Source organism: Equus asinus, chromosome 22 (assembly GCF_041296235.1).
Source record: "Equus asinus isolate D_3611 breed Donkey chromosome 22, EquAss-T2T_v2, whole genome shotgun sequence".
NCBI classification, from domain to species: Eukaryota; Metazoa; Chordata; class Mammalia; order Perissodactyla; family Equidae; genus Equus; species Equus asinus.
This window is the reverse complement of record NC_091811.1, coordinates 50,955,881-50,970,524: the sequence shown is the minus strand read 5'-3', so window position 1 is coordinate 50,970,524 and position 14,644 is coordinate 50,955,881. Positions and strand designations below refer to the sequence as shown.

The 14,644-nt window shown below is 49.5% G+C and overlaps 1 protein-coding gene across 1 annotated transcript; it reads left to right on the top strand.

Annotated features, from left to right (window-relative positions):
• Positions 1 to 5,081: 5,081 nt before the first annotated feature.
• Positions 5,082 to 12,150, top strand: RND1 (Rho family GTPase 1). Its single transcript, XM_014850026.3, has 5 exons — positions 5,082 to 5,310; positions 6,088 to 6,175; positions 8,938 to 9,047; positions 9,920 to 10,054; positions 11,047 to 12,150. Exons 1-5 carry the CDS (start codon positions 5,191 to 5,193, stop codon positions 11,290 to 11,292), a joined length of 699 nt encoding a protein of 232 aa, XP_014705512.1. The 5' UTR covers positions 5,082 to 5,190; the 3' UTR covers positions 11,293 to 12,150.
• The last annotated feature ends 2,494 nt before the right edge of the window (positions 12,151 to 14,644 follow it).

The window sequence follows — 14,644 nt, the reverse complement described above, 5'->3', positions numbered from 1 at the left end:
GCCACAGTGTGTGTTCTCCTTGTTGAAATGAGCCCATAAGCCCAATTTTGTTCAACTGAAAGTGTCTGCTGGTGGTCTTTGGCTGGAGGGCACTGACACTCAAGAACAACATATAGGCATACTTGTTTGTATTTTTTTAAAACTATAAACTCCTGGGGCCAGCACGGTGATGCAGCAGTTAAGTTCCCACGTTCTGCTTTGGGGGTCCGGGGTTCACTGTTTCGGATCCCGGGTGCGGACATGGCGCCACTTGGCAGGCCATGCTGTGGCAGGCGTCCCACATTTAAGTGGAGGAAGATGGGCACGGATGTTAGCTCAGGGCCAGGCTTCCTTGGCAAAAAGAGGAGGATTGGCAGCAGATGTTAGCTCAGGGCTAATCTTCCTCAAAAACAAAACAAAACTATAAACTCCTGTATTTTGGATTTTAAGTGAATTTTATGATATTTTAGCATCGGATTTCCTTTCCTAATTATGTTCTCAGTCAAACTGCCCCACTCCCCACTCTGAATCATCTGTTCCACTTGAGTGGATTGATTCTTCAGTCTCTGGGCATGTTTAGCATTTTCCTGCATCCATATCTTGTTTCAGAATTAAGCCCAGGCAAAACCATCATCTTCCTAAGCCTTCCACATCACCTAACCAGATCTGACCCCTCCCTCCTCAGCACTTCTAGTGCACTTGGTTTTAATTACCCTCAGGCCTCGGCTTTATCTCCCCTTGTAGCTATAAACTCCCTGAAGGCAGGGACTGAGTCTTAAAACTTTTTAGCACTGTAGTGGCTGCTCCAGCTAAAATGCCCCGTCAAAAGGTCAGGTGTTCCCAAGTGCCAGGGGCCAGAGGTCCCTGAGATCATGACAAGTTATGACTTAGGACCGAGGAGTGGAGCACCTGAGTCATATTGAGTGGGGAGAATGGGCCTTGCCCTGCCAGACTCCTGGGGGTTGCAGGTGGCCGGGTGCTTGGGAGCTCTTTGTAAGGAGCCCCAGGGCAGAGAAAGTACTGGGCTTGTGTACCCTGCTAAGAGTCAGAGTGAATTTGAATTTGCATCACCCTGAACACCTTTGTGTATTATGTCGCTGTCCCAGATAATGAACTTATCAGAGAAATCAGAGCCAAAAAATGATACTGCAGCCCTGAGCTTTGCATATGTGGCACACACACACGCACACACACACTATCTAGGCTAGTGGTTTTTAAACTGCATTCCCTGGGGTTTGTCTGTGGAGTTACTCCAGGAGAGGAGGGGAGGCTGAGTGAGTCCCACTCCGAGTCCCTCATTCTTTTTTTTCCTGAGGAAGATTCACCCTGAGCTAACATCTGTGCCAATCTTCCTCTATTTTGTATGTGGGTTGCCACCACAGCATGGCCGCCAACAAGTGGTGTAGGTCCCTGCAGGGGGGAACCGAACCCAGGGACCAAACTTGGGCCACCAAAGCAGAGCGTGCTGAACTTAACCCATGGGCCATGGGGCTGGCCCCAAGTCCCTCATTCTGATTCAACCAGAGCAGTTTTGTCTTTTTGGAATTCTGCATAAGATTTAATTTTTAAAGGAGTTTACTATATGTAAACAACACTATGGAGATGCAATCAGCAAAATCCAGAACATGGAAGACGCTGAAGAATAAACAACCTGGTTTCTTCAACAAATAAATTGCACAGAAAAAAAAGGGAGGTGGAACCTATGAAACGAAAGACACCTAAGAGCCACGTCAGCCAAATTCAACGTGTGGACCTTGTTTTGATTCTGATTTGAATAAATCAATGTATGACACAGTTGGGGAAATTTTAACACTGATTGGCTTTTGGGTGATATTAAGGAGTTACTTGTTTATTTTTATTTGTAACAATGGTACTGTGGTTATATTAACAGAGTCCTTTTCTTTTAGAGATGAGTACTGAAATATCTATGGATTAAATGATATGATGTCTAAAACTTGCTTTAACATCCCCCAGTACAGGCGGCGCGGGGGAGACGTGAGGGGTCTACATGAAGCGAGGCTGTGCTGGTAATGGTTGAAGTTGGTGATGGGTACATAGGGCTTCATTGTATTATTCTTTTGACCTTTTTAAATGTTTGAGATTTTCCACACACAAGAAAGGCTTTTTAAATAAACAAGTTAAAGGAGACTCTATAAAGAAGATTCGGAAATATAACCTTATTTTTTTTAAAGAAACAGCTTTATCAAGCTATAATTCATATACCATACAATTCACCAATTTAAACTATACAATTCAGTGGTTTTTAGTGTATTCACAGAGTTGTACAACAATCACCACAATCAAATTTAGAAGACCTTCCTCATCCCAGAAGAAACCCCATACCCATTAGTGGTCATTCTCCATTGCCCCCCAGATCCTACGGCCCCAGGCCACCACTAATCTACTTTCAGTTTCATTGGATTTGCCTACTCTGGATATTTCATACAAAGGGAATTGTACAATATGCTGTTTTTTTTGTGACAGGTTTCTTTTTAATGTTTTCAAGCATAACCTTGTTTTAAACTTGGTCTTGATAGGAAACAGCCACTTTGTAAATTTGTTGTTCTTCTATGGATTTTTAGATAAATAATAAATTTAAAAGTATTTATTTTTAAATAAAGACACTTCGAAGAGGTTTAAACAAACTTGGGGGAGGGAGTCTAACTACTGAAAAAAAAGGCTAAAAGCTCCTTCTCCAGTCCAAACCCCTCACATTACATTCAAGGAAACAGGGGCCCAGAGAGGGAAGTGACTTTCCCAAATGCACACAGCTTGTTAAAGGCAGAGCTGGGTCCAACACTCAGGCCTGCTGGACTTTGGCTCCATCCTCTTTTTGTGTTGTCATGCTGCCTTCTGACCTAACACACAGACACAGGCACACACACCACTTTTCCCACCACAATGCATAAATATGTGACCCACAAAATATCTTCAGTGACACATCTTGAGAATCAGCCCTGATGGAGCCTGCTCTGTTTCACAGCTCAGGCTTTCTGCTGCCCTTCCCTGAAATGAGCCACCCAGGGAAGAATCAGTGTTAGCACTAGCTCCTAGAATTTCTATCTCAGAGGAGCTCAGGAATGGCAATCGTGTTAGAAGCCAGAGGAAGCTGTTTGCATAGCAGGAGGAAGCTGTTTGCATAGCAGGAACAGTTTTTACTTATATTGACTATTTATTTGGAGTGGCTGGTGGAGGGGGTGGGTGGAGGGGGAGGCTGTGGAGAACATGCGGGAGAGAGAGGGCTAAAGCCTTTGGGGCTGCCATTGGAGGGAACCCAGTTATGAGTTAAGAGAATGTATGGGAACCCTACTGATGCTTCCAGAACTGAGTCCAGATGAGACTGAGGGTGGGGAACAGGGGGAAAAGGTCAGGCTCAGGGAAAAGGACTCGAGGTTGAGGAAGTCTATGATCTTACAGCTGTTTCTGGAACTCTCCCAAACCATACTAACAGGCAGTTCAGAAAAAGGGCAAGAAGAGGACAAATTCTATATACAGAACATTATCTGAGGGCTGAGGATGGGGCCTGGGGAAGGGAGAGGGAAAAAACTTCCAGAGAGCCTGGGAGAGGAGGGCAACCAGCTAATGGTAGCACCTGGAAAACTCTCTTTCTAGTCTAGAGGTTCCTGTAGGTGATCCCTAATCCCTGGAAGGGGGACCTGAGGAGGTGGGTAGAGGACAGTCAAGGCCTTAGCCCCAAAGCCCTCACACAAACATGGATGGTGGACTTGGACTTGATGGAAGACATGCTGGCTGGGTTACGTTCTCAGAATACCCTCCATTCTCCTGTCTATAGTGGACATTGGAAATCTCACTCTCAGAGAGCTTTCCCTTCGGGTCTGGAGAAGGCTTTTAAACATCCTTTAGAAGAGGGAAAATAACCCTGAGTGGGGCAGCAATGATGGTGAATTAGGAGTAAAGCTCAGATGGAACGAGGCCTGCTCCAGAGGCACTGGGCTTGACAAGGGGACAGGACCTAAGGATGAACTCTGGAGTGCTCTCACTTTTGCCCAAGGTCAGTCTAATCCAGTCCCTGATCCCCAGGAGGCCTTATTTAGGCTGCCTTTGTTCCTGAATAACCAGTGGGTTATCCAAGCTATGTACATCCCATGGTTCTGCTAGCGGAGAGCTGCCTTAAGATGCATGGGCTCTGAGGGGCAGGGCTGGCAGGCAGTTAGGTAGCTCATTTCAACCTTAGGTTGCCCTCCAGCTTTCTAATCCTAGAGCCCCAGTCTTCCAGTCTGGACTTTCACCAGGTGACACACGCAGCGCGTCGGCATCAGCAGGTGTCAGCCTGAAACTGGACCTATGCCTGATTCATCCAGGAAGCTGAACCCAGGCAGCAGAACAAACACCCCTAAGCAGCTCCTGCCAGGCATGGGTAAGAGGTTGTCCAGCCAAACAGACAGTGGCTTTGTGTGCTTTGTTCTCCTCCTCTCTCCCATCCCCACTTACCAGAGTCCCCCCTTCCTTTCTCTCTGCCCATCTGTGGGTCAGAAGCTGTGTAGGTTTTTTCCAAATGATGAAAGAAGGCTTGTTGATTTATTTACTTTTTTAGTGAAGGTGATTCCTAAGGAAGAGACTTGGGTGTTGAAAGGGGTACAGCTGGAGCTAATAAAGGGGTACAGAGGGAGCTTCTGGGAGGGGAAGCCAGAAATGGGAACCGGTTTGGATGAAGATTAGATGGAACAAAGAGGTGGGAGATCCCTGGGGCTAGGCCCCGCACACATCCGGGGTGCCACTCGTCTATAGTTTAGGCAGGTCCTGCTCTTCTCTTGGGGCAATTCCAGCTTAACCTCACTTTCTGCGTTGATGGCTAGTTTATTGTTTTTGGCACTAATTGGTGGACACTCAAGACCATTTAATTTTGCTTCAAGTTCCCTCCCTCTTCCCAAATACAGATGGAAAACAGCGTGGGAATCCCCTTTCGGAGGAAGCAATGGTGCAGCTTTAAGAAAAAGGGAAGGGAGGAAGAGGGCACTGACTCAGATCCTCCTACCATTGGCTGCTGGAGGGGATCCCACCTCAGGGATTGGCCTGGACAGAGACCGCCTCCTCTTGTGATTGGCTCGGCCAGGGAGATATAAAGGGGCTGTGTTGGCCTCATTTTCAGTAGGAGGGAGGCAGGGAACCCGGCTGAGTTTGTGTGCTGAGACGCACCTGGCGCAACCCTCCTCTCTGAATCGGAGTCCAGGTCCCGCGGAGCCCGCAGCCATGAAGGAGAGACGGGCCCCCCAGCCGGTCGTGGCCAGATGTAAGCTCGTTCTGGTGGGGGATGTGCAGTGTGGGAAGACAGCGATGTTACAGGTGTTAGCGAAGGACTGCTATCCCGAGGTGAGCTGCCCGGCCGCCCGCTGGCCGGCTTTTCTCCTTGCCTACCTGTTCCGGGGTAGATTCCTAGCTGCCCAGGGGATCTGTCTCCCCCACCCCGCCCCGCCCCATCCTTAGCCGCCTTCTAGCGGAGGACCGCGCTGCCTTAGCCTCCCCTGAGACCTGTTCCACTTCTGCCGCCCTGCTGGCTCCTCCTCACCTCTTCACCCATAGGCCCCAATCAAATCCCCTCCCACCTCCCTTCATTCTGGAGTCTGCTCTCAGGAGAGGGAACTGGAGGCATTTGAGAGTCTGGGGTTTCTTCTTGACGTAATACCTGCCTGTCTTGTCACCCCATCCGCAAAGGTTCTATGAGCACGTCCCCAGGGAGGCTGCTGCTGCCTCTTTCTGCTGTTCTGCTGGACCAAGGGGCTTGTGGGGAGAAGATAAAGAGCTAGAACTGGCTTGTGGCTCCTTAATTGGGAGACAGGCAAATCTGGGGACGAGAGGAATCTGTGTGTGTGTGTGTCTCCCTGGCCATCTAGGATATGGGGGGCTTGCCCCTGGCTGGAAGTCATTCACATTTCTTACTTCAGTGTACCAAGTGCCTGTGCATCTACACTCCCCTCCTTCCTGTCCTATGTGGTTTCTCCTGCCCCAGGCATCCCCTCCCCTGGCCCCTTATCTTCTGCCACTTTAGTGTCTCACCAGGGTGAGTGGCTTCTTGTGTAGCCAGCAGTAATGGGGAGGATTATGGGGTAGGGGTGCCCAGAGTGTGACCAGTTCTTTTCTTTTTCACAGACGTATGTGCCCACCGTGTTTGAGAATTACACAGCCTGCTTGGAGACAGAGGAACAGCGAGTGGAGCTCAGTCTCTGGGACACGTCAGGTAAGACTGCTGGCCCCAAATCCCCGCTTCCCACCTCCATGGGGCTGCTGAGGCTGCTGCCGTTTAGAAATTGTTTCCCTCTTGGGTGAGGAGAAGGAGTATGGTGCCATCTTCAGAAAGGGACCTGAAGATTCCTTGGTTGGGGATGGGAGAGGGGTTTGGTCAACTCACTTGGCTGGTCTAGGGGTGCAGAGTGGATGCAACCCCAGAAGCTACTCATTTCTTTGAGTATCGCTCCACCCTTCAGAGGTCTGGGAGGGTGAGGTGAGTGGACCTCTGAAGACTACTGGGGGACAGTCAGACAGGGTTTCTTCATTTCCACTCCCAACACATACACACACACACACACACACACACACACACACACACACACACACACACACACAGCTTCACACACACACACACACACACACACACACACACACACACACACACACACACACACACAGCTTTTACTGCCCCAGAGCAAAGCCAATTAGCAGGCAGGTGGCAGTGCTGCTGCTGGAGGCAGTTGTGGTCGAGGCAGGGAGACAAGCCTGCTTTTGGGGAAATATTGCTCCTGACTCAGTTTTCTCTCCTGCATTCCATCGTGGGCCACTGCTGTTCGCCTGCCGCAGCTCGGCTCTACTCGTCATGCCGCTGCGGCTCAGGGATGAAGCGATGCATCATCACTGTTTTGGCGGGTGGGGGAGATGGCTTAATGTGGGGCATAGTCACACTGTGGACAGTGGCAGGAGGTGGGGGGTGTTGGCTTTGACCATTTCCCCCCATTCTGGGCTGAGGTAGAAGATGTTGTGTCCTTCTGGAATGTAGAAAGCAATATTTTTCCAGGCTCTCAGCCCTAAACCCTCAGTGCTAGGTTGATCTTTGCTTTGATTGTGACCCCTTCCCATTATCTCTTTCCTCTAGTCCTTTTTTAATAGCCTGGGGTCAGAGTCATAATTAAGGACTAAAAGCCAGGAATAGGAGAAAGAAAATCAAATCGACTCCTCTCCAAAAATGCATATTCAGGCTGAGTTTAAAGAGGAACTATAAAGCACTCAGGATTTCCTGTTACAGATAATAAATATGCTGGCCCTACTCCTCCTAAGAGCTCTTGTTCCTATGATCTGATTTTGAGATTTGAAAAGATTGGGGGTAGGGGATGTGTGAAAAGAAAAGGAGACTTCCTCTTGCTCCACCCTCCTCAAAACCAAACCAAACCCAAATTCCTCAACCTGGTGTGCTTTTCTCTGTTACAGCTCCAGGGCTTGGGAGGCAGGGTCTGGTTATCCTGGACTGTTCTATGCTGGCGAGATCAGACTGGAATGCAGCTTGGCTGCATGATATATGGTTTTTCATCTGCTGTACCATGCCCACCTCTCACTCTTCCCAGAATCTTACTGCAGCTCATCTCTTTTTACTACCACCGCCTCAAAGCTCCCCCACCCCTGCTGCTTCCCCCCTCCTCCCACAGCCAGAAGGCAGCCCTTGAATCCCAATCCAGATAATAGAAAATCAGCAAGGTGGTCTGTATTCCCCGTGTCGCATCCCCACCCCTCAATTTCCCAAAGGATGCAGGCTCAAACTCCCTCTTTCAAATTAGGTGCCCACAAAAAAGGAGGAAGTGGCAGAGGTGTGTGGCCTGGGGCTTCCCAACACTGGGGCCAGGGTCGAACCTGTTCCCATTATTCACTTACTCTCTTAGGGGAGGGGGATCGCTTGGAGCCAGATGGAGGCCTCCTCCTCTCCCCCTCCCCCGTGCTGCAGTGCTCTCTTTGCTCAGTGCTGCCAGGATGAGACCCCACCTCAGAGAGGGGATGGGGGTGGATTGCTGAAAGAGCAGGCAGATATCCCAGGTCTCCTTTACTCCTTTTTTTTTATGACCAACCCCCCCCCCAGCTTGGATACCCCCCAGTTTCCATGGCAATTGCGGTGCAGGGAGAGGGGCTGCTTGCTATTCTGAGCACGAATTGTCTGGGTTCCAAATCTGCTACTGTTCCTTCCCCAGGGTGGAGGGGGCAGACTCAGCCCCTAGCATCCTACCATATTGGACCACCTGGGTCTGCAATGCCTACTCCCCTCCCAGTGAAGGACCCTCACTCAAGCCTCTAAATCCCCAGCTCTTGGTGGTGCTGTCTTTGAGACTGCCTCCCTGTGATCTTTGGGGGGTGGGGGGGGGGTGGGTAGGGCTCTAGCTTTCCTTTTGCTTTTTTCAGTGTGAGCTGATTTGGGTGGGAGGAGGAGTGGGACAATGAATCCTTGATGCTCTCTCTGCTCTACCAGCCTCCTAGAGTTCTGACCCCATGGCAAAGAAGCAGGTCAGACAGTTACATAACAGGCAGGTTTGTTTCTTCACTAGGGGGACCCTGGAGCAGAGGAAGGGAGCAGAGGTTGGGCAGAAGGCAGGCAGACTCTAGAAAAGAGACATTAAACAGCCCTGGTCCCTCTGCAGGGGTGGGCGCATCTTCCTCTATGACTCAGAAAACTGGCAGACCTTAAATTCAGCCCACTGTAAGACCCAGACAGGGTCAAATTATACTCCACCCCTTTTATTTTGCCACCTTTCCCCTTTTCAGGACTAAGAAAGATGATACTCTTGCACTGCCTTTTGCAGGTAGTCAGGTCACAAGCTTCTAGGCTGCAGCACATTTCCCTGGGAGATGGGTGGGGCCAACAAACCTAAGGGACTGAGAATGATATTCTTAGGATTCTTTGGGTGTAGGCCTGTGGGAGAGGGAAAATGCCATGGCTCACCATCAGCTCTTTCTCTCCTGTACCAGGATCTCCCTACTATGACAATGTCCGTCCACTCTGCTACAGCGACTCAGATGCAGTATTATTATGCTTTGATATCAGCCGTCCGGAGACAGTGGACAGTGCACTCAAGAAGGTAAGGCTGGATAAACTCTACAATCTCAAGCTCAGCTTGAGAACAAAAAGGATTCCTGGGGACCTTGTCACTTAATCCCCATTGGTGTAAAAGGAAGAAACTGAGGCCAAGGAGAGAAGAGATTTGCCCAAGGCCACACCATTAGCTACAGCTCTGGGACTAGGACCAGATCTCCTGTCCCCTTGCCACTCTCCTATACTGCTCTGCCAGAGGCCTAGAAGGGGGATGGTGTGGAAGACTCAGGAAGCAAAGGACTGAGAGTCAGAGAACCTTTCGGTGATATGGTTTGGGGGTTGGGGATGGGGCCTTTTGGAGGCAGCTTCTATAGGCCTTGATCCCAGGCCCACTGGGACTGGGCAAGGCAGGCAGGCCTGAGCCGAACTGCTGGTAGGAAATGTCTTGGTCCGGGTGGCAAGGTCTGCCCATACTGAGGAGTCCCAAGATACCTTGTGGAACTAGCCTAGTTTTCCAGAAGACTCTAGGATTATCTCCTTCCCTTGGAAAGAAACTGGTTGGCTTCCCGCTGGCTTTCTGGACTTGTGAAGCCATTTGACTGGGCTGAAGGGGCTGATCCATGCCCTGTCTGCTTGGCAGAAGTGGGAGGAGATTTGCCTCTGTGCTTTCTCTGGTGACTCGGCTGTTGAATGAGGGCCCAGGCTCTTGGGTCAGCACTCCTGTGGCCCCAAAGGGCTCATGGGCAGGAAGATGATGTAATTAGTGCAGTGGCGATGCTGTGACTCAGAGAGAGGGCTGGGCTGGTGATAAGCTGGATGCTGTGTGTGACGTTGCCAACTGGGCTTCTCTGGGTATCTGTCAGCTACTGACTCCTTCCTTCCTCCTTCCCCTTCCCTTTGTCATGCATGGCTCTTCAGTGGAGGACAGAAATCCTAGATTATTGTCCCAGCACCCGTGTTTTGCTTATTGGCTGCAAGACAGACCTGCGAACAGACCTGAGCACTCTGATGGAGCTGTCCCACCAGAAGCAGGCACCCATCTCCTATGAGCAGGTGTGTGTGTGTGTGTGTGTGTTGAGGGGTGGGGTGGGGAAGGCCACAGGTAGAAGGCTTGAAATGTAGCCCTTGCTCAAATTATTTCACTATGCAAGAGAACTGGTATTCCAGGGGGCCATCTATAAGGAGCAAACTAGTCACCTAGATAGAGGTGGGGGGTTCCTGTTTACCCAGATTTATGCTATAGGTTGGCAGGTGAGACATTCCTGTGTGTGCCAGTGGTTCTCAGATTGCTCTTATGGAGCCACATGCGTTTACTCACTAGAAGTGCTTGTTAGAATTCCTGACTCCATACCTAGAGAGTCACTCTGGGAGAAAGATATGGGAACTGCATTTTTATTGATAATAAAATAATCATTTTAATTTGGATAATTTCTTATGCACATAGAAGTGTGAAGATCATTTCTTTTATTTTTCTTTTCTTTTCTTAGGAAGATTGGCCTGAGCTAACATCTGTTGCCAATCTTCCTCTTTTTTTTTCCTCCTGAAAGACCCCAGTACATAGTTGTATATCCTAGTTGTAGGTCTTTCTAGTTCCTTGATGTGGGACGCTGCCTCAGCATGGCTTGATGAGTAGTGCTAGGTCCGTGCCCAGAATGTGAACTGGTGAACCCTGGGCCACCGAATTGGAGCACACGAACTTAACCACTAGGCCACGGGGCCAGCCCAGATCATTTCTTTTAAACCAGTGTTTCACGTTAGAATCATCCGTGGAGCTCTTAAAAAGACTAATGCCTGGGCCCTACCCCAAGAAATTCTGATTTACTTGCTCTAGCATCAGTATGGTTTTAAAAGTGTTCCAGGTGAATCTAAGGTACAGTGAGGCTTCACCTTCAGAAAAGTCAGCAGAGGGTGGTAGTAGGGGACTGGCAGTTGGGTCCCATCCAGAGTAGTCCTGGGGAGTACCACTAACCACAGAAGGTGGTGTTTCAGAGCCATTTTGGACCACTGCATTGATGACTCCCTCCCACCCCCCACCCCCCCCACAGGGCTGCGCAATAGCCAAGCAGCTGGGTGCAGAAATCTACCTGGAAGGCTCGGCTTTCACCTCGGAAAAGAGTATCCACAGCATCTTCCGGACAGCGTCCATGGTGTGTCTGAACAAGTCCAGCACAATGCCCCCGAAGAGCCCCGTCCGAAGCCTCTCCAAGCGACTGCTCCACCTGCCCAGTCGTTCTGAACTCATCTCTTCCACCTTCAAGAAGGAAAAGGCCAAAAGCTGTTCCATCATGTGAAATGGGGGTTGGAGAGGGGAGACAACCTCCCACTTCCTCCCTTGGGTTGCAGAGGCACGGGGAGAGGGAGGATGAGACAATTTAGGACTCTGGACACGAGTTTTTCAGATGGCCACGGTGAGGGCTTGGAAGGAGACAGGAATGGGATGAGGAAAGAGCCAGGCCCGGCTTGAGGACCTGACACTTAAGAAAGAACCATCACACCCCAAGCCAGGCACTAGGTGGTGGAGGGGGCAGCTGCCCCAGTGCCCCCCACTCCAGAGGAAGGAAAGGTGTGGGGGTATGGGGCATGCTGGCCTCAGGGGCTCGGGGGCCTACAGGAGCCTCACCTTCAGCATCATGCCTCTTCCACACAGCGTTTCCATGCAGGCCAGGGGATGAGAGGGGTCTCTGAGCCCTTCCCTTCCCCTCCGAGGAGGCCACAGAGGAGTGGAGAGTGGGGAAGCCAAGAGGCAGCTCCCTTGGGAGCTGAGCCCGGGTGCTTCAAAACTGAAGGGCAGGAGCTGGTCAGAGCCGATGAGAAGGAAACCTCATCTTTGCATAGCCCATGCCTCATGGAGAGGTGACATCATACATTCACATGCTTCTCACCTAAGTCCCCACGGTCCAAGGGAGAAGCCCCAGACCCCCTTCTCTCACAGTGTGGGGGTGGTGGTGCTGCAGGGGGCAGGGCTGGGTGGGGGTCACCAGACTCTTTCTGCCTTTAGGGCAGTACAGCTGGCATTTGTTTTATAGACTCTTGTCTTTGGAATCGGGGGGAGGGGGGAATGTTTCAATCTGTTATATGTTCTGTGTTTAAAGAAGAAAACCTATTTATTAATGAAAAATATAACATATATAAAGAAGTTGGCTCCATTTTTTTAGTTTCTTTCTGTTGCCTTTCGTCTTGATAGTGAAGAAAAAGCTGTCCCGGAGCCCTGTCTGTAGGTTGCAGAGGGCTGCGTCCACTGTTCCCTAGCACCTCCAACAGGATCTCCTCCCTTTCCCTCCACCCCGTCTCGTCCCTAACCCCACCTAAGTCCTACTAAGCCAGTGAAGAGCTCCTGAGCTGTTGAGCCGAGTTTTTCAACCTTGGGACTAATGAATTTTGGAGTAGATAATGCTTTGTCGTGGGGGCTGTCTTGTGCATTGGAAGATGTTTAGCATCATCCTGGCCTCTACCTTCTAGATGTCAGTAGCACCCCCCAGTTGTCACAACCAAAAACATCTCCAGATATTGCTAAATGTCCCCTGGGGCAAAATCACTCCTGGGTGAGAACCACTGCCCTAGAGAGCCTAGAGGAGAAAGACAAGGTTTAGTGACATCATTGATAGGGGAGGCAAGCTGCTGAGATCCCAACCCCTGCAGAGGGCGGACAGGCTGAAGCCAAGGTTGAGGGTAGGTTCCTGGGGTTCTGGTCTCCTGAATTCACATCTTTTGCTTTCTTGACCTTCCAATTCCATTGCTTGTTGATGGCAGCACAGGGGATGTAACGTCCCTTCTCTTCAGTGACTTATAGCTCTTTTTCCTAAGTTTCATAGTGCGCTAAAGATAAAAAGCTGCTATGTCTTGAGTACCATGTGCTCAGCACTGTGCTGAGAGCTTTACCCACATTATCACATTTAACCTCATAAAGGGTAATAGCTAACATTTGTTAAATGTCTGCTATGGGTCAAGGGTACCCATGAGTTTTTCATGTTATTTATTCTGTGATAACCCTGTGGGGTACTACCTACCTCATTTTACAGGCAAGGAAACTGAGGTTCAGAGAGATTAGTTAATGTGTCCAAGGTCACACAGCCAGAAAGTGGTAGAATCTGGATACAGATCCAGGTAACCTGGTTCCAGAACATGCACTTTTCACTGCTCTGCTATCCTATCCTGTGAGGCAAGTGGCATTATTATCCCTATTTTATAAATGAGGAAATAGGAAAGCCAGTGATGCCATATAACTTGCATGAGACCATTCTGCTAGTAAGTAATGGAGTCAGGATTCAAACTGGTTCTCAATGTTAAGTATAATCCCCATGGGCCCCTTATTGCTGGCTATGTGGTACCTAAATAGAAGACTCTACATATGGTCCTTACTAGAATATAGTCCCACTGTCTCCATCTCCAAACACGCATGTTTGTGAAAGAATTATCAGGGTAAGACAAAGAACGAGTATCCTTAAAGCTCAGTGTCTTCACGTGTCATGAGAGAGGCATGCACAAGTACTAGGGGAACTTTGCAACTATGAACTTGGACAAGCTTCATCACCTTTCTGGGTCTCAGTTTACTTATCTTTAAAGATGGCCAAGAGTGGTAACCTGGAAATAGGGAAACAGCATGGGCTCTGAGATTAAACGAACCTGGAGTTGAGTCCTTGCTCCACCCTTTTTTTGTTATTTTGAGGCAGATTACCCCTGAGCTAACATCTGCCATCAATCCTCCTCTTTTTGCTGGGGAAGACTGGCCCTGAGCTAAAATCTGAGCCCATCTTCCTCTATTTTGTATGGGATGCCTACCACAGGACGGCTTGACAAGCAGTGCATACATCTGCACCCAGGATCTGAAGCGGTGAACCCCGGGCCACCGAAGCGGAATGTGTGAACTTAACTGCTGCACCACCGGGCTGGCCCCTAGCTCTACTCTTTTAACGCACTTTGAAGGCATAATTAATCTTTCCGGGCCACAATCTCTGTATCAGTAAGGTGGAGATAATACTTATCTCATACTGTTATGAGAACTAAGTAAAATAAGTAAGCTAAGTGTCCAGCACAGAGTTGGGCACTTAGAAGATTCTCAGTAAATAGTGGCTGCAGCTCTTAAGGATTCCAGCCTACACTTTTGTCCGCTTGTTCCTTGAGGTTCCATTCTGTGAGTGGAGAGCCCTCCAGTGTTCATTGGGTGACTTACACCTAGCAGATTTCAGACATCCTTTCCCTTCAGTTCTGTCTGGGGAGCAGAAGTGGGCAGGCCAAAGGCTGCAGAGTTTTAAGAGCTGAAGGGTGCCTCTCCCAGGGTTACTCTGGGTCATTATGCGTGATGCTCAGGGCTTTAGGATTATTTGGGTCTATCCCGAGGAGTTGCTTGAGGAGAACTGAACACATATTCGGAGAGAAAAGCCAGACCTACAGCCATGTGGCACTGAAACCAAAAAGCTGATGATGGGAAAATGAGAAGGAAGGAGGCATTAGATACTTCCTAGTATCTATCTAAACCATCTTAGAAATGCCAAGGTTTTGGGGGTTCTTTGGGGTTTTGGGGGAGGAGGGGAGAATGATGAACTGTAAGACTAAAGAGAAACAAAGTGAACATACAATTTGGGGTAAAAGAGCTCAGTGGAGGCCTGAAGGGGGGGGACTAGGAGGAAGAAAGAAGCCAAAATA